At 38.0% G+C, this 19,343-nt stretch overlaps 3 protein-coding genes across 4 annotated transcripts; 2 read left to right on the top strand and 1 right to left on the bottom strand.

Moving 5' to 3' along the window:
- Nucleotides 1-517: 517 nt before the first annotated feature.
- On the bottom strand, nt 518-6,118 carry LOC121793372 (chloroplast envelope membrane protein-like). Of its 2 annotated transcripts, XM_042191371.1 has the most exons (8): nt 5,156-6,118; nt 4,645-4,730; nt 3,550-3,723; nt 3,136-3,250; nt 2,452-2,549; nt 2,064-2,199; nt 1,314-1,406; nt 518-1,083 (listed from the first exon to the last, which is right to left on the bottom strand). In XM_042191371.1, the coding sequence occupies exons 1-7, from the start codon at nt 5,789-5,791 to the stop codon at nt 1,338-1,340; spliced, it is 1,314 nt and encodes a 437-aa protein (XP_042047305.1). In that variant the 5' UTR covers nt 5,792-6,118; the 3' UTR covers nt 518-1,083; nt 1,314-1,337. The 2 variants fall into 2 exon arrangements, with proteins under 2 accessions (XP_042047305.1, XP_042047304.1); XM_042191370.1 differs by lacking the exon at nt 518-1,083 and having other exon boundaries at nt 1,123-1,406.
- Nucleotides 6,119-7,387: 1,269 nt separating this feature from the next.
- LOC121793650 (30S ribosomal protein S17-like) lies at nt 7,388-9,474 on the top strand. Its single transcript, XM_042191689.1, has 3 exons — nt 7,388-7,608; nt 7,701-7,845; nt 9,235-9,474. The coding sequence occupies exons 1-2, from the start codon at nt 7,447-7,449 to the stop codon at nt 7,842-7,844; spliced, it is 306 nt and encodes a 101-aa protein (XP_042047623.1). The 5' UTR covers nt 7,388-7,446; the 3' UTR covers nt 7,845; nt 9,235-9,474.
- A 913-nt stretch (nt 9,475-10,387) lies between these two features.
- LOC121796216 lies at nt 10,388-18,966 on the top strand. The gene is made up of 7 exons (XM_042194999.1): nt 10,388-10,745; nt 16,443-16,496; nt 17,030-17,110; nt 17,705-17,774; nt 17,862-17,950; nt 18,045-18,171; nt 18,718-18,966. Exons 1-7 carry the CDS (start codon nt 10,572-10,574, stop codon nt 18,744-18,746), a joined length of 624 nt encoding a protein of 207 aa, XP_042050933.1. The 5' UTR covers nt 10,388-10,571; the 3' UTR covers nt 18,747-18,966.
- The last annotated feature ends 377 nt before the right edge of the window (nt 18,967-19,343 follow it).

The following is a 19,343-nucleotide window of genomic DNA, read 5'->3' on the forward strand; positions in this document are numbered from 1 at the left end:
ATTTTATCACGTTAGAGATAATAAAAAAGGTTGTTGTCAACGTCGGAAAAAAACAGATGCGGTAACACCATCTAGAAACTCCAGGATTCAAGCGGATCTATCGTATCGTGGGATGAGTGACAGCTCTAAAAATCAGATTTAACTATCCACTCAATTACTCAATTGTTGGACGTCCAACAGTTAAATCGACAACACAATAGGATAACCCAAACAACGAGCTTCAAATATCTATCCCCAATTCATTTTTTTTTCATTCCATTCCATTCTATTTATTTTTGTCCAATTAATTTTGTTCTAGTCCAATTAAAATATACCAACAATTGATAAAATAATGTGATTAACGGTTGAGGCGTGAATGTTATTGGGCTGAACAAGTTTTTGGGGCTGTGGCGTGAAACAATTATGAATTTTTGAACTCTATGATTTTGTGAAACGATTGCAAATTTGACAATACTTTGTAATTTTAACATTTGAATCTTATGTGAAAGAGAACAAGAAAAAAAATGAGAGAGAACGCAATTTAAAATATTTTATTAAGTCGAGTTATGAAATGACAGTAGAAAATCAAGTTGAAGGTTGTGTACGTGGATACGATAGAATTAAATATTTATTAAAATGTTGAATTAAATTGGGTTGGACGAGCGTCACTGGCAGGTGGAGATAGACCCGAAGACCCCACACACTAGCAGGATAGGGGGGGCCCTAAACATACAGATAAGACCTAATTCACATGCAAGCAACGCCAAAGCAAAACACATACCATAATTTTAAGTCCGGGCCGGGGAGGCTCCGGTGGAGGGAGTCGAGGAGGCGCAGTCAAACTCCATTCGTTCTTCATGAAAACTTTGATCCAAATAAGATGCAATAAATGTGCATTCTGGACTTCAAACCAACAGAGCATGTGTCTCCACTGGCATCATCATCTTCAATGCTACAAGGTCCTACAACTCATGGCAGGTAGCACCACAAGATCAACAAACGCGATACACGACAAGCCAGAAACGGACATTTGGAAAATCCCCGAGGCTCCAGAACTCGTTACAGCTAGTGGTCATCTGTCTGGCTGTCTCCAGCTATCTAGATCTATTAAGAGAGTTCGGAGCAGTAAATATTGGACGGGGATAAGTAAAGTGACGATTTTTATGCATCTCGGCATAATTATTGTTTCAAGAAGTGTTATGAGTGTGTCATTATGGACATAAATGTTCTAGCCTAGTACAGCAGAACGTGTAGCAAACTAAGGAAGCAAGCCACACGAATGAAAAAAATGTTCGTATATGAAAAGAATACGAGAGCCCAAGCCGAGAGAGAACCAGTGTGTATGTAGCGAAATCCTCCTAATGTCTCTTCATCTCCTGGAAAATATTGGCCACCTTTGGGGATAATCTTGGCAGAAACTTGAACATCTGAAAAGGAAAGGAAAATCGAAGGCGTTATATACACACGACCTCAAAACATCTTGAAGAGTAACTTCTGGTAAAAACAAACCTACAAACAAACGAATAGTTCATATATATGTCGAAAGAATAAGACATTCTTCGTCCAATTCCTTCTCTCGTATCGTTCTTTGCATTGCTTTTCATCTTTATTAATCTTAAAGTGAGTAACTGGGAAGGCATGGGAGTGAAGATTTACGACATGGTTAAGGAAATGAAACGATAACGGAATGCCAGCATCGAAAGGGCAAAAAAAACAGTAAGAACGACGCTCATTCAAAGCCACCTAGAAGATGGACCAAATTTAAGTAGTGAAGAAATTGAAAAGACAAAGCAGCAGCAGTAACAGTTAACATGTGCATGGATGGAATCCAGAGCAGAACTGACGAGTCTGCGGGTCCACTAAATTTTCGGATTCGAGAGAAGGAAAGTAAATGTGAATATGGATGAAACTGGTCTTTTACTCTAGGATACGTGTTACATACAAGTTTGCGGGGTCTATGTTTTGCCACATCAAAAATATCATGTAAATTGACAGCACGCCTTAGAATAAGAATTAAATGTACGAAAAATCGATACAAGATATTATTGAGGCATATATCACACTACAGTATAACGAAAACGTACCCACAGCTTCACACAAGCGTCAAGGATAACAGGGATCAGGCACACGAAGATTGTTATGGAATTCGAATCGATCTCTAGCCCAAAATGCTCTACCATGACCTCCAACAGTGTTTGCCAGCCCGATTCAGAGTGATATCTGCAAGTTAAAAATTTATAAGCTTAAATTAGAAAGAAAATGCTATACTAAAAGTACACTTCAATATGGAACAGAATGCTTCTAAGACGAAAGCTAAATGCAATTAGTTATTTTAGAACATCACGGAGAACATCACGAAAGCTAAATGAAACTACACCGTAAAAATATCACACACACTTCACATACGAGATGAATTTAGCTGAGCTATATGGAAACCAAATACGATGATTGAGAGAATAGTCAAGAAATTACCCCAAAAAAATATCGGTGACAAGTATTATAAGAAACGCCTTTCCGGTGTCTGATATATTATTCAGTAACTTATAACCAGTAAATTTCAGCAAGGCTACCTGCAGGGGAACGTAGACAACATCAGATAGAAAAAAATAGTTATCACTGAAGATGTAACCCAAATAACAAAATTTCGCCTTTATATGTTAAAACTCAAGGATTGTAATCGTGCTTTAAAAATTACGTTGCTTATATTTATAACATAAAATGTCAGTATTGTTTAACTGTATGTCAATCGTAATATATTAGGCGAGTCCTACATTACTTAACTTTGTAAGTCTCTAGAATGTGATGCGTCTTAAAAATAGCGAAAGGAAATATCCGTAGAAAAAAACTTCTCACTCTGAATTGATGAGGAAGGTTCACGTAGAATTTTGACCTCAGGGAACTTTGCTATGTTCTTAAATGGTAAGTCTCAGCAGTTTTAGTAGTGAGTAGAACTATTTTCTATAGATATGTTGAACATTACTAGTCGTTATCGTTTAATTAGTTATTTTAACTGACAAAAGTCGACAGGTAATTCTATATGAACCGTGAAATGAGAAATAAGAAATCTGCTCTCTTGTATATTAAAAAGAGGAACAAAGAAAAATTTGCTCGTGATAGAAGTGAAAAGAGGAGAGAAATGATTTGATGATAACTCACTTGATTCTGATTGAAGTACAGAAGAAGGAATACTGAGATCCCAAACAACATATCTGACCAAATGTTAGCAAATGCTTTACGGTTCTCTAATCTCCATTCATCTCGCAGCTCTAACCTGTCGGTTATATAGAAGACAGAACGAATGATGTTAAACTGCATGCTACAAAAGACAATCCACACAAAACAATAGTAAGGCACTGAGAAAAAAACTATAGGATTTCTGACTCGAGCTCCCTTTTTCTAGTGAAAATGAGAGTAGCAATGATCCTATTCATATGAATCATAACTATGCATAATTAATGTTTTCTTCAATTCTTACATGAAATTTAAGCTGTTAGATAAAGCAAAAGAAAATAATTATGTGTAAATTGACAAGATTCACTAAAATGTGCCAGTGGGGACTAAAATACTTACGCTTTTTGTCGTAACTCCAAGTAAAGGTCCTTATCAGAAAGAGGGGGAGATTTACCAATCTCTACTTCAAGCCGATATCGTGCTTTCTCAAGTTTTAGAGACTTGACCATTTCAAGCTTTTGATTCCTCCTAACATCAAGCAATTGTGCCGCGAGTGGTACTTTCTCTACATATCTGCTTAGGAAATTGTAGAACTCATCAAGTCCCCATTGACAAAACTATGCAACAATAAAGATACCAGCAGCTGCAGCCACTTAGGGGCGTTTACTTTGCGTGGTAGGATTGACTAATAAAAATAATCCACCATGCACTTTGATGAAGTGATTAATTTTGCACTTGTTTGGACATCTTATCCTTCGAATATCAATCCGATGTTTTATCAATATATCCTATTATTCAAAGTAAACACCCCTAAAGTTTAAAATTGTCTTCATATGAATTAAATTTATAAGCTACTATATGGAAGTAGAGATTTTTTCAAAAGTTCAAAAGATGATCAAGCAATCATCTAATATTTTAAACTTAAGAAATTTGCTTGATGTCAAATTTGATTTTAGGCAAATATGCTCCTGCAGCAATGAAATCATAGTCAAGTCCATAAAACTTATCTCATACATCTAAAGATGAGAAAGAAGTAAAGGGAGAGTAGAATCCAGTTGAAGCAAATGCTCTTGAAGGGCGAAAGCTACTTGTAGTGTGGGTAATAAGGTAAAATACTGTCAACAATTCAGAAAATTTGTGCGGTTTCAACAAATAGCTTAATGTATACGAGTTCACATTACATGAGCAAGAGCAGCATCAACAACATGCTAACATCAAGATTGGCAGCATGAAGTAGTACTATCAAGTTGCTGACACAGAACAGAACTTCAGTTAACATTCACATATCTTACTAAGATCGAGCTAACCATTTCTTTGAGATAAAAAATAATCTTAATGTTGAAAGGTATGAACAGTGTGATATTAGACTGTAGTACTTTTTATTTTTCTTGAAGAAGTACTATCATTCTTATCAGGTCACTTTCTAGAGAAACAAGAAATGCTAGTTTGAATATTTAACCCGAGTGCGAAAAAACATTGTACGGTAAGATTTACCTGTCCAGAAAAGGCATAAGAACGTAGTCATGAACTAAGAAATCCACAGCCCATGGAACAATGATCAGGACTGCCAAAAATTTAGCCTGAAATGAAAAAGGATGTAATGAATAACACTGCTCACTAACAAGATGAAAATTGCGTGAGGCTGATTACTAATTCTTTTTATGAAAAAAGTATGAGCACCAAGCATCGGATTATAGTATTTTCAGGTTTATTAGCTACTCTAAATGTTGAGTATTTTCACAGAATACTCTAACAAGTTTTGGCCAATAATAGCCATACATACATGCTCTGCTCCTTGGAACAGGAACTTCGATAATTTTTATTGTAAGAAATGCAACACAGCAAGTTCTAAAATTAGAGATATGTTGCTGCAAGGCAATGCTTAAAAGTTGAAATCAAATTCCACAACAATGCTACAAAGTAATAACACAATAAGGTATAATTATAGAGGTCTTATGCATCAAATGGATTTATCTCTATGACAATGAACTTAACTCTAACTCACCGAATTGAACGAGGCATAGCGAAAAACTCGATCTTCATACAGAATATCATCATCTTCTCTGCCTAGAACTAAATCCCTCACAGACTTAGCCAACCCTCTACCAGAAAAAACCTCCCTAAAATCATCCCCAACATCATCTCCCAGTTTCCCAACCGCCCCATTCGAGTCTTGAACCCACGAACCACCATTATTAACATCATCATCACCATAAGCTCCATCAACAATCCAGTCCTCCCACCTCCTCTTCTCCTCATTCTTCACATCCTTCTGTGCTTCCCTCAATTCCACAATAGCCTCTGCTCGCCTTCTCCACGCCTCAAACTTCTCATTCGCGGATAAACCCATATCACTTGCCTCATCCTCCTCCTCCTCCTCTAGCACTTCGAATGCAGCATCATCCTTCAAACCAAGCCAATTCCCATCCTCATCAAAGAAGAACCTCTGCCACCAACTCCTCTTCTTTGAATGCCTTTTCTTTGCATTCGGCACCAGCCCACTATGTTTTCTCCTCCCACAACTCAATTGCACCCCAGAAATCGAAGCATTGCCACAGGGAAAAGAATTATCCGAGACACAACTATGATTAGACAAGACTAGATTTTGACATAAGACAAGTGAAGTGCTCATCAAGAACATGAAACGCCTTCCACATTTTAAGCCTCATGAAGCAGTAAAGACACAATCTTGCTCGAACAAGCTCACTAAGCACGCCAAGTTAGACATTAAATCAGTCAATCACGCAAACCCCACAAGCCTAGAAATCATATTTGCAATCCAAATTTCAAAGATTAAATGGCAGTGATTATGGCCAAAGAAACTAGACCAAGAATGAGAAATTTGTAGAAACCTGATTCACAACTGTAAAGTTAGAAAAATGAAAAAAGAAAACAAGAAATGTTTTGTGGGTTTATCCAGAGGGAGAGTGAGAGCCAAGCGGGAGACGGATAACGGTTTTGGTTTGATTTTTTCTTTACCCTTCAAAAACAAGACTAGAGGAACGACATTCACAATAAGAATAGCCCAGCCATAACACATCTACAAACTCCTCCCGTGACATTATCAACACTAAAAATCTTTCTGCCACATCATCAGGACAAGCAAATAGCCCAGCAATAGCCTAGTCACATCACTCAAAATTATATAAAACAAATAATTGACAATCACACAAAATACGGAATTAAATTTACGACACAGATACGGAAAAATTCAATAGTATTATTTAAATTTTAAAAAAAGTACATTAAAAAAAATTACATTAATTTAAAAAAATCCCGACCTCCGCCTCACTCCTCGTCTCCGTCGCCGCCGGTCGAAAAAAAAATCTGCTGGCCGAAATTCTCGCCGATTTGGCGCTCGCCGGTTGCAATAGTTCGGCGAACAGACCGGCGAGCGCCAAAAATCGGCGAGCCGGTGCGCTCGCCGCTATTGTGGATGCTATTATGCTGATTGTTGTGATTTGAGGGAAAGTTTAGGCACTAAACAGGATTTTGAGCCTTACATTTTTCATTTTTGTTTTCTATATTAGCTGAATTCTTATGAATTATATAGGATAAGAGCCTCAGCTGAATAGAGGATATTTCCACATGATATTCCGACATCCATTCTTCTCTTTTCATCATCAGAAGATTATCGTTTTTAAATGTGGGATTTTGTAAATATTTGTGTCACTGGATAAAGGCAATAGCGAAATGGACAAATATTGATTTTGTTTGTTTTAGATTATTCATATTCGCATAATTACATAAAATCCTAGTAATACTTTTTAAAATTTTATAGTAATCCTTAATAATTTATTATTAAACAGAAATCTATATATTCTTAAAATTCAATTATATTATACTAATTATTATTATTATCATTATCATTATTATTACTTCTAAGCTATTTAAATAACAAGAGTTAGTCAAGTTATATCACTTATAAAAATTTTAAATAAAATATGACTCCATATCACAAATTTCAATTATCTAATTTACACTTAAAATGATATATTTGGATGAGATTCAACCGATAATTTTCATACACGAATAAAATAAATGCAAATGATTTCAAAATTACCTATTTAATGGAGTAGTATTTCATTTTCAAAATTATACTACTACTTCTAATAATGATTAGAGACCGATTTCGTTTAATTTGGGGCTGAACTTGAAGCCCAACCGAGCCCATTAGGCCCAAGGATGAAACGACGTCGTTGGGTTTGGGGAGGAGGGTTTTAGCCGCCGGCCTGAGGGGTTGAAAGCAGAAGCCAAAAAGGAGAAGAATCGTAGTCGGAAACCAATCAATCAGCGATGAAGCCGGTGGTGGGGACGGTGGTGTCCAACAAAATGCAGAAATCCGTGGTTGTGGCGGTGGACCGTCTCTTCCACCACAAGCTCTACAACCGCTACGTCAAGCGCACCTCCAAATTCATGGCTCACGACGAGCAAAATAACTGCAACATCGGCGATCGCGTCAGTTCTCTTCACACACACACGCGCACTCGCGCACGCATATACTTCATATAACAATTGACTGACATCACGTTTTCCGGTTCCGATTTCAGGTGAGGTTGGATCCGTCGCGGCCGCTCAGCAAGCGGAAGCATTGGACCGTGGCTGAAATCCTTAAGAAAGCTAGAATATTCGTGGCGCCAACTGTCAAAAAGGATGCTTCAACTCCAGCTGATTCGAGCAGCAAGACATCTTGAGGTGTGATTTACGTTGCCTCTCGCGGCTTAGGATTTAGGATATTGCTTGAAATGCGTCGGGTTAGGTTTGAGCTTGTTAGGTTACGCTTCTGTGTTATTCGTTAGGTAATTCGTGAAATACATTTGCATTTGCAGCTTACTCTTTATGTGTGTGGATGATTGGGAATTTAGGATACTGATTGAAATTCGTCGGATTAGGTTTTAGAGCTTGTGAAGTTAGGCTTCTGTGTTATTTGTTAGGCAATTCATGATATCATAAAGGTCGAATCTTCCAACAAGGTCTGGAATTGTTTGTTCGTCTGCATGCTTCAATGCATCAGATTGTTCTCTCGCGAGTTTCATGGTGCAGTGGTTGTAAAGTTTGTTGGCTGGGATATTAGCATGAAAAGGATTATTGTTTAATGGAATGCCCCTGTTTGTTTACAGTATAGGATATGTGTTCTTTTCTCTATGTCACTATCTATATTTGTAGGTGGTTTAAGAACGATAACGTTTTGATTTCAAATGAACTCTGTGTTTGCCTTCTAGGTTCCTAATCAAGTTTATGCTCTCGTTTATGATCTAGAAACTTCTTGAGCTGTTTGCTTATGTTAGGCTGATAGAGTGATATGGGATTGAACTTGAAATTTTTAATAGGAAGGGTTGTTTAGGATCTTGTACATTGCAAAACTAAGATGGTTATTGCCAATATTCTAATTTTATCTTCAGTTTCTTGATTAAGATGGTAATTGTTTGTAATAATAAGATGGCAATTTAAGAAGAAAATGAGGAGCATCAGGGTGTGCTCCAGTGCTCGGTTACACAAACTGGAAGAAGCATCAAATGTTTACTTTGTCTTTACCATTTAAATGGTTTATGTCCCCTCATAGATATATATTGTATTTGTGTAATTTTTATGAAAATACCAAACTTGATCTTACTTAATCATATGCTATGAGGGATGATTTTGCTCTTTTAATTCCCTTGCTCATTGTGCAAGAAGTTTGTATAAGCAGAACTATATGTTGGTCATATTGTCTTTTGGGGTTGCATGGAAATTCAACAGCTATCATTCCAAAGTTTCTACTGTCTCAACTATGTGCAAAATTTCCTTTGATTCGAAAGATATACAAATTATAATCTGATGTTAAACTTATTGACTGAAAATGTAGAAATGTATTTAGTACTAGTTAAATTCATTATTTTGCCTGCTAGATTTTTGTGTGACTTTTGACGTGGCCAAGGAATTCAAAATTTCCAACACAAGGATGTTAACCGGACCTTTGTATTAGTCTTCTAAAGAATTAAACAGGACCTAGCCTATGAGCCTCCATTTTCATGACTATTATTTCTATGCGTTATTGGATTTGTGCAAGATCATAACCTCAAACTATTGATGTTCAACACTCAGGTCCTCTCACCCCAATTCAATCGAAGATAAATCAGTACTGTGCAATGCGTCCAGACAGAGTTCGGTTTTGGTGTTGTGCAGCCAGCCAGTTACTAAGGCTACCTTTCTCTTTTTATTTAGGACCTCTGTCACTGTGAATCCATTGCAAATTCTTTAAGCAGTTTTCACTTTTGAGCTTTCTTATCTGCTTGGTATACTACTATCTTTTATGCTACTAGAGAAATTATAGTTCTGAATAAACTGTTGTTCATTTATCTCGAACTGGTAAAGAATAGCCATGAATCTTCTTCCCATGTGTGATCGAGCGTAGTGCAACGCAAGTTGGTAAGACGCTGACCAAAGTCACCTTGTTAGGTTTGACATCACCAAGCTGCATTGCTATTGCTTGTATGCAAGCAAACGCCCCCTAACATAATCTTGAAACTCGATCTATCCAGAGATCACTGCAGTCCATGACTTGTTCTTCTCCGAGATCATGCGTGTAACTCTCCCCACGACACTCGCAGCACCACCTCCCCCACCGGTCAGATACAACTGAAAACCATAATATAATTAATAATGGAAGCAGGTGTGAAACACACCCATTAGTATATCATTCTGCTTTTCTATGTATATTTTTCAATCCGCACCGAATTCAAATGAGACTCCTATTCGCATATTATATCATTGGGTATGCGTTTAAATCCACAGCACCACCTCCCCCACCGGTCAGATACAACTGAAAACCATAATATAATTAATAATGGAAGCAGGTGTGAAACACACCCATTAGTATATCATTCTGCTTTTCTATGTATATTTTTCAATCCGCACCGAATTCAAATGAGACTCCTATTCGCATATTATATCATTGGGTATGCGTTTAAATCCAAATATTTGACCTGTCTAACGGAACTTGACCCACTCGACAGTCTCACACAAATATTAATGTAATAACAATAGATAAAGATAGCAAAATGAATTATTTTAGGGACAAAGAGAGAACTATGAACGCCAATGACTATTATATCTAAGCCCATTTATTATTAAGCCCGAAACAAGTGTTGTGAAAGCCCAAATAGCTGAATCCAAAACCAGAGAATTCCAGAAAACCCTACCACCAGAGACTAATTACGATTAACATTAAATTAATCAAATAAAGCGATAATAAGTCTCCCAAATCTAGAGGCAGTCAAAGTTGAACCACTGCCCTCTCCCACTCTCTCGGAACCTTCTCGAATCACACCGAAATCCCCAATTCTCTCTCTCCTCAATCCCCAAGAATTTTTATAGGTTTCCGCATCCCATTTCTGCCCTCAATCGGCGATTTCGTCAGCCATTTGCTCGAATTGCGAATAATGGAGGGAGGCGCATCGGTGTCGGCGGAGAAGGCCGCGGAATCAGCTTCCTACACTTATTGGGTGCGAGAGGCGAGCCGAGACGCCGCGCCTCTGCCCGCGCCCAAGAAGATTGACCCGGCGGATGCCTGCAATCAGCCCACCCAATCTCACCTTGGCTCCGCCTGGAATCGGGTATGCATTTTTGCACCATCGGAAAGCTTTCCATTTATGAGCTGCCTCATTTCATTTAGAAATTGTTATCATGCATTTGTGTGATCTCTGGATGTTATGATCTTCCTCCGCGATCGACCTATCTTAGCTCAACTCCACCGAAGCTCCGCGATAAAACGCAACTCAACACGTGAATGATCAATAGAATGGATTGCATTAACAATGATAATGTTCTACAATCGAAATAGAAGCAAAGAGGAGCTCACGATCCACGATCGGAGCTTAACAACATACAACTCACAATATCAACGACAATTCAAAAGAAGAACAACTACGGCTATTTATACTCTCTGCATCTTAGCTCATCTTAGCTCGCCTTCTTCCACATGAGTTATTCTCCACTTGTTACCTTCTCATTGGCTAGCAACACGTCACTGCTCTCTTCTTATTGGCTGATGCATCTCCTAACTAATGCCACGTCATCAACTAACACAATATTGCATGCGCGTGTCCCTTGCTTACGTTGCATGTATGTTTATATTAATGGAGTTGTATGTTTACATTCATGCATGCAACAATACCCCCTCTTAGGGTTCCTTGTCCTCAAGGAACCATGGAAAGCGAGCCTGAATCACATCGGCAAATTCCCAAGAAGCATCGGCCGGGGACTTCCCTTCCCAATGGATGAGCCATTTCGTCACCGCGCGATTCTGCCTTTTCACCATTTTCCTATCCAAAATAGCTTGAGGAACGGCATCATTTATGTGAGATACATCAGGTAATTCATTGATAGGGCCGGATGGTGGGGAAGTTGGCTTTAATAGAGAAACATGGAACACATTATGGATTGTGGCCGAGGATGGTAGATTGAGCTTGTAAGCCACTGCACCAATTTTGTCCAATATCTGGTAAGGTCCAAAGTATTTAGGCTCAAATTTGTGATGCTTCCCTCGGATAGACTTCTGTCTGTACTCTCTCAGTTTCAGCCAAACCCATTCTCCTATCTCAAATTCTCTATCCGTTCGATGTGGATCAGCTTGTCTCTTCATTCTATCAGCTGCTTTCTGTACGTTTCGCTTGAGTATAGCAAGCATTTCCTCTCTGTCTCGTAGAGCAAGATTCACTGCCTCAACATTTGAGTCACCAGGCAGATAGGGTACATGTAGAGGAGGTTCAAATCCATACAAAGCTTCAAAAGGAGTCATTTGGACACTGGAGTGATAGGTAGTGTTGTACCAATATTCGGCTAAGCCCAGCCATTGCACCCAAGTATGTGGCCTCTCCCCCATAGCACACCGTAGGTAACATTGCAAACTTCTATTTACTATTTCGGTTTGACCATCAGTCTCTGGATGGTAGGCCGTGGAATAAAGCAACTCAACACCCAATAAACTCATAAATTCCTTCCAAAAATTTCCCACAAAAATAGCCCCCCTATCACTCACAATCTTCATTGGCATTCCATGGAGCTTGAAAACTGAATCCAAGAAGACCTCAGCCACTTTCTTTGCTGTGAAGGGATGAGATAAAGCCATGAAATGTGCATATTTACTCAGCCTATCAACCACCACAAATATAGTATCATAACCTTGAGAGCTTGGTAAGGCTTCAATAAAATCCATTGAGATATCTGTAAAGATTGCAGCAGGTATAGGAAGTGGCTGTAGTAATCCAGCTGGAGAGGTGTTGCTTGGCTTGTATCTCTGACAAGTGACACACAGTCTAACAAACTCTTTGACATCTTTTCTTAACTTTGGCCAATACACTAGAGCAGCTATCCTCTTAAAAGTTCCCAACACCCCAGAATGGCCAGCCAAAGCAGATCCATGAAAATAGATAAAATCTGAGCTTTCAAATTCAAGTCATTTCCCACCACTAGCTTTCCCTTCCTCCTTAGCTCTCCATTGATCCAGATGAATTTTGGATGCAGATCTACATTCTGTTGTTTTTCTGCTATCAGCTTCTGTATCAGAGGATCCCTTTTCCAAGAATCCTTAATTTTTGCAATTAACTCTAGAGGAATTACAAAGGAAGTCAGAGCATAGGTCATCACCTCTGGTACTCTGGATAAAGCATCGGCTACTGAATTTTCACTGCCCTTCCTGTATCTGATCTCATAATCAAATTGCATGAGCTTAGTCATCCAAGCTTGTTGAGTAAGAGTAGTCAATTTTTGCTCTATCAAGTACTTAAGACTCTGATGATCAGTCAATATGATGAACTTCTTACTCTGTAAATAGTGATACCATTTCTTGATGGCCATCAAAATAGCTAACAATTCCTTTTCATATACTGATAAATTCTGATATTTGGGGGATAGAGACTTACTAATGAAGGCTATGGGATGCTTATCTTGCATCAACACAGCTCCAATTCCAATTCCAGATGCATCAGTCTCCACCACAAACTCTTTAGAAAAATCAGGCAAGGCTAACACAGGAGCTGTAATCATGGCTGTTTTAAGTTTCTCAAAAGCTGTTTGAGCTTCCTCTGTCCATCTGAATACATTTCCTTTAATTACCTCAATCAATGGCCTAGATATCACCCCATAATTGTGCACAAATCTTCTGTAATAGCCAGTTAAACCCAAGAAGCTTCGCACATGTTTAACATTCTTAGGTTGAGGCCAATTTTTTACAGCTTCTATCTTTCCCTCATCAGTTTGAACTCCTTTATCAGATATAACATGGCCTAGGTACTCCACTTTTTTACATCCAAAAGTGCACTTACTTCTTTTGGCCAATAATCTGTTTTTCATCATCAACTCCATAACCACTCTCAAGTGATGCTCATGAGCTTCTTGACTGTCACTGTAAATAAGAATATCATCAAAGAAAACCAATATGAACTTTCTCAGATAGCTTCTGAAAATGGTATTCATCAAATTCTGGAAGGTAGCTGGAGCATTTGTCAAGCCAAATGGCATGACTAAAAACTCATAATGCCCCGAGTGAGTCTTAAAGGCAGTTTTGTGAATATCCTCAGGTCTCATCCTCACTTGCCAGTAGCCTGATCTCAGATCAATTTTAGAAAACCAGACTTTCCCAGCTCATCCAATAACTCTTCAATCACAGGAATAGGATACTTGTCCTTGACAGTGATGGCATTTAAGGCTCTATAATCCACACACATTCTCCAAGTAGCATCTTTCTTTTTAACTAACACAATAGAGCTTGCAAAAGAACTCTCACTCTGCCTTATAACTCCAGCTTTAAGCATTTCCTCAATCATCTCTTCAATTACATCTTTCTGGTGAGCAGCATACTTATAAGGTCTCATGTTGACTGCCTCTGCTCCTTCTTTCAAGACTATTTTATGATCTTGTTCTCTTTGAGGAGGTAATGAATTTGGCTCCTCAAACACCGCAACAAATTCTTTAAGAATACCATTAAGATTTGGCCAAACCTCTTCCACACTAATTTCATAGCAACAGCCTGCTTCCATCTCAGCTGTAGGTATCCACTGCTTCCATTTTCTTTCCCTCACATCTACCTCTTCTGGGTTCAATATATGTAGAAAGTTTAATTGTTCAGCCTTTGGTGTCCACCTCTCACCTTGTAACTTCACTTCCCTACCATTGAGACAAAACACCATGCTGAGATTATTAAAATTCCATTTGATTTCACCCAAAGTAGACAGCCACTCACCTCCTAATATGAGATCATAAGTCTCTAGAGTAATAAGATAGACTACTCCTTGAAACTTGAACCCTTGCATTTCCCACTCTAGCCTACTGCATTTCTGATTGCACTGCAGAATCTGACCATTAGCTACCTCCACAGCTTTTGAATTAACAAGAGATAGCTCACAATTAATTTTCTTGGCCACTTTAGCACTTAAAAAATTATGAGTGCTACCCGTATCTATCAATATTCTTAAGACCTTTTGACATTTTCCTCGAATTCTCATAACTTGAGGTCCATCTTTTCCCCACACAGCATGTAAGGAGAGTTGCAGCTCAGACTTCTCCTCTGTCTCTTCTTCATCACTTTCCTCTTCTGCCTTCTCCTCTGCCTCTCCTACTTCAAGCAGCTGCACCACATACGATTTCCTTTTGCTGCACTGATGATTTGGAGTAAACTTCTCAGTGCACCAAAAGCATTCTTTTCTTGCTCTCTTCTCATCCATTTCCTTAGGAGTTAAGTTTGCACTAGCTCTAACTCCTCCATACTTATTACCATCCTTATTACCTCCACTCCAATTACTCAAGGTTCCAACCTTATTAGTAGCAGTCACAGACATAGGTTTACTATTGGAGTAGCTACGGTTTACTATTGGAGTAGTAGCTACTGCTCGACTGAACATGGCTCTGATTCATCTTAGTCTTAACACCTAAAGCTCTTACAGTCAGCTCTTGTAGTTTAGCTAGAGAGTAAGCTTCAGATAATGCCTTAGGTCTAAACATACGCACAGGCATTTGTAGCTCATCAATTAATCCACATAAAAAGAAGCTCAAGGCTTGATCCTCTCTAATTCCAGCTCTAGGATATAATTCATCAAAAGTATCCATGTAATCTTGTAGCGTACCTTTTTGTTTGAGGTTCCTGAGATCAGCCAATGGATCTTCATATGCGTGAGCACCAAAGCGAGCAGCCAAGGAGGAGCTATAGCACGACCAATCCGCATACGCCATATCTCCATGTAAGCTCTCAAAACCTCGATGCCACTGTAATGCCTTTCCTTCTAGGTGGATTGCAGCCACCCTCACCTTCTCTTCCTCTGGTACTTTAGCTACTTGGAAGAAATACTCAGCTCGCATCATCCATCCTTCATAGCCGTCACCGTCAAACTTTGGAAATTCATAGCGCGTAGATCTTCCCCAATCGGTTCCATTTTCATACCGATTAGCTCTATTACTACCTTCACCAGTCTCCATTTCCTTATTCCTTTGATTCTGCAAATTAAGTGCAGCAATAGATTGAGAGAGCTGCATCATTTCATTCTTATGTTCTTCTCGCATCTCCTGCATTTTCTGCTCCATTGCCTCCATTTTCTTCTCCATTTTTGCGCCTCGAGTCACCGTTCCAACGTCCGGAGATCGATTGCTCTGATACCAATTGTTATGATCTTCCTCCGCGATCGACCTATCTTAGCTCAACTCCACCGAAGCTCCGCGATAAAACGCAACTCAACACGTGAATGATCAATAGAATGGATTGCATTAACAATGATAATGTTCTACAATCGAAATAGAAGCAAAGAGGAGCTCACGATCCACGATCGGAGCTTAACAACATACAACTCACAATATCAACGACAATTCAAAAGAAGAACAACTACGGCTATTTATACTCTCTGCATCTTAGCTCATCTTAGCTCGCCTTCTTCCACATGAGTTATTCTCCACTTGTTACCTTCTCATTGGCTAGCAACAAGTCACTGCTCTCTTCTTGTTGGCTGATGCATCTCCTAACTAACGCCACGTCATCAACTAACACAATATTGCATGCACGTGTCCCTTGCTTACGTTGCATGTATGTTTATATTAATGGAGTTGTATGTTTACATTCATGCATGCAACACTGGACTGTGGTATTAACAAATTGACTGTATCATGTGGATGTGATTCATAGGGATTAAGATTGACAAGTTCTACCCTAGGGGCTAGGGTTTAGCTTGCTTTAGTTTTTGGTGGGATTAAGTTTGAATTTAACTAGATTTTTATGATAATCACTATTATAATGTTCAGTTTTTGCTTATCATATTTTACCTTTGCAGGCTGGAACGTGGGAGGAAAAGAATTTAAACAAGTGGGCAACTGAGAGAATCAAGGTACTGTATTCATTGACTTTGTGCTTCGGCTTAACCAGGAAGAATTAGAATAGTAGTAGTATTATTCATGCAATTATGACATTGTTAAATTTTGGATTTTCGCAAGGCTTGAGCATGTAAATGCTTCAAGTTTCATTGCTCATTGATGTGACAAAAGGCTCTTGTTTGAATCTGTAGATGAAGTTGCATAGTGGGCAGTGCAATGGGTGGGTTAGGGTTGAGGATTACAAGAGCATTATTAGCATAAATCGAGGGGAGTCTTTCTGTATAGACCTTGTTGGTGTTTGAAATATTATCACTTTAGCTAAAGTTTGGCTGTTAGTAACTAGGCATGAGTATGAGTCATGACCTGTGTGGAAAACGCTAGTTTCTCCAGAAGAAGAAGAAGATATGCATGTTTAATGTTGGATTTTGATGAACTTGTGTCATTTCATATACAATTAATTTTCTTTCTTGTTTGTGGATATTGAGCAATTGGCTGTCCTATGCACTCTGCCCTGCCATCCCATTTCAATTTTTTGTCTTTGATTCAGGAGTTGCTTCTCTCTATGGGTTCACTAGAGTTCTCTGCGGGCAAGGCTGAAATAGCAGAAGTGACAAGATGCTCTGGAGATGTGAGTGCCTTTAATACTAACTGTCTAAAACTGATGTATTTGCTGCCAGCTTTTGGAGATAAAGATATACAAATCAATGCCATCTTTCAGTCTTTTCTTAATGTAAACCTTTATGAGAACTTGAATTTGAACCAAGTAGTAGTTAAAACTTATTTTAGTCTCTATTTTTTGTTCAAAATTACATTTGTTAAATTTGCAATCTAGAAAAATGTTCTATTCTATCTGCTCCTTCCGTTATTTCAATCCTAGCGGTTGCAAATACCATGGTCATTGTTTGGCTTATAAAGAAATCAGAATGTTTTTGCTGCATAAGAACGGGGAGGAGATGTTTATTTGGATTGGACATCCGTTCAAATAGATTGGAACCCCCCCCCCCCCCTTATGAACGTATTTATGCTAAACATTGATAAAATGAAGTGGAAGTGAGCCGCTGAAAGGATTATTCTAGACCCGAGCAAAATAATATTTTCGGATTTTCAGGATTTCTCGCTTCGGTTGCTTATGCCTGAAGGCTGAATGCCACTCGATTAAGTTTACTGTCGATTTGGATAGCTCTTATTTCTTACAATAGGATCTCTGCACATTTTCGTGTAGGCATTCTTGGTTACTGTTAGGAACAAGAAAAGAGTTGGCTATACTTATGAGTTATCACTGACAGTAAAAGGTAAGACTCTCTTGGATGTTTATTGAATTTTTGCATGCTTATCCTCAGTCATCTTTCCTTGACGCTATTGGAAAAAATAATAATCAGGAGAGTGGGCAATAGAAGGGGAGACAAAGAAGATGAAAGGTGACATTGATGTTTCCGAGTTCTCCTTTGGTGAGCTGGATGACTTGGAGGTATGCTATACACGATTGATCAGCTTTTGTTTTGTTTTTGTTAGGAAGTTTTTAGGTCTCATTTGGATATTGGCCGTGCCATTTTGTTTTTCAGATCCAAGTAAAGCTCCGTGAAGACAAAGACGTCCAGCCGCAAGCTAAGCAGCAGATTCTTAAAGATCTGAATTTATTTCTGCAGCCTCTTCGCGAGCATTTGCTTCGATTCGAGGAGGAACTCAAAGGTAGATGATGCTTTATCCCATTGCTATCTATATATAATTATATATGGTGGTTGATAAAATGTGGCTTCTATCATCATTTACATTCAAATGTACTCAAATGTGTAACACTAGCTAGTTTCCATGATTGTAGTTTCATGAGACCAATGTCTTTTAAATCCATATATTTTGACAATGGAGTTTGAGATTATTGTAACTTTTGCCGCTACTTTTACACTTCTGTTTATTTGAGTCTTGAATAACAGAAGTTAGCTTATTACCGATTCAACCATATTTTATTGCAGTCCAAAACTATATGCACCATTTACTCTTTAAACATCAATTCTTTAATTTTTGTATCCAAAAAAAAGTGATGCATGTAGTTTGAGACGAAGGAAATAGATTCTATGATACCTTGCTTTTTCCGTACCAGAAAATTTCTTCTGTGTTTGATTAAGACTCAGACATCACAAGAGTTTGGATAAGAAATATGCAGTTCGTAAATTATTGCAAATATTTAGTGTTGTATTCAATCAAAGCAATTAATAAACGAATTCTATGTGTATGCAGATGTAGACTCGTTCGACTTAAAAAAGTGAAGAAAGTTGCTGCATACTTTTGTATCACAAATTATTGATAACATATGATATGGTCCCATAATAAATTGTAATAGTAATTCATTTCGAAACTAATCACACACGTAAGTCCTCTTTGATTATGATGTAACACCTAATTATCTCGAAAATAGGTAATAAATTAGGATACTTTTCCCCCAAGTTTCCAATGTCAGGTTATGCAAGTAAAGAATTTCTTGGCGGATTTGGTATTGTTAGTTGTAATTATTGTACTATGAATTTTTAAAATTTTAAATTTTAATGATAGTACATTTTTTTCCTCAGAAAAGGTACAATATTAAAGATTCAAAGATCAATAAAATGCAAGTCTTGATGTAATACATTTTTTTCTTCCACAAAGGCAATAATAATATTTTACTTGAACTTCTTATTTGGTACTCCCATAAAATCGGGTAAAAAGACAACTTTTATAAAAACATTCACCGTATACCTAAATTATAAAGTTTAGATATACAGTGGTACTAATTTCGTCCCACTTGAAATGGTTCATTTCTCGTTTGGCATGAGATTTTATGCATTGATATTTTATACGTTAAGTAGAGAATGTACTATTTCTATTTT

Source organism: Salvia splendens, chromosome 3 (genome assembly GCF_004379255.2).
Source record: "Salvia splendens isolate huo1 chromosome 3, SspV2, whole genome shotgun sequence".
Classification (NCBI taxonomy): domain Eukaryota; kingdom Viridiplantae; phylum Streptophyta; class Magnoliopsida; order Lamiales; family Lamiaceae; genus Salvia; species Salvia splendens.

Bases quoted from the DNA above. Each gene is read 5' to 3' on its own strand.
- LOC121793372 (XM_042191371.1), bottom strand. From the start codon at position 5,791: ATGTTCTTGATGAGCACTTCACTTGTCTTATGTCAAAATCTAGTCTTG. The intron at 3,724-4,644 runs GTAAATCTTACC...TTTCCTAAGCAG, and splicing joins CTTATGCCTTTTCTGGACAG to ATATGTAGAGAAAGTACCAC. The intron at 2,200-2,451 runs GTAATTTCTTGA...TTTAACTTGCAG, and splicing joins GTCACCGATATTTTTTTGGG to ATATCACTCTGAATCGGGCT.
- LOC121793650 (XM_042191689.1), top strand. From the start codon at position 7,447: ATGAAGCCGGTGGTGGGGACGGTGGTGTCCAACAAAATGCAGAAATCC. The intron at 7,609-7,700 runs GTCAGTTCTCTT...TTCCGATTTCAG, and splicing joins ACTGCAACATCGGCGATCGC to GTGAGGTTGGATCCGTCGCG.
- LOC121796216 (XM_042194999.1), top strand. From the start codon at position 10,572: ATGGAGGGAGGCGCATCGGTGTCGGCGGAGAAGGCCGCGGAATCAGCT. The intron at 17,775-17,861 runs GTAAGACTCTCT...AATAATAATCAG, and splicing joins GTTATCACTGACAGTAAAAG to GAGAGTGGGCAATAGAAGGG. The intron at 18,172-18,717 runs GTAGATGATGCT...ATGTGTATGCAG, and splicing joins ATTCGAGGAGGAACTCAAAG to ATGTAGACTCGTTCGACTTA.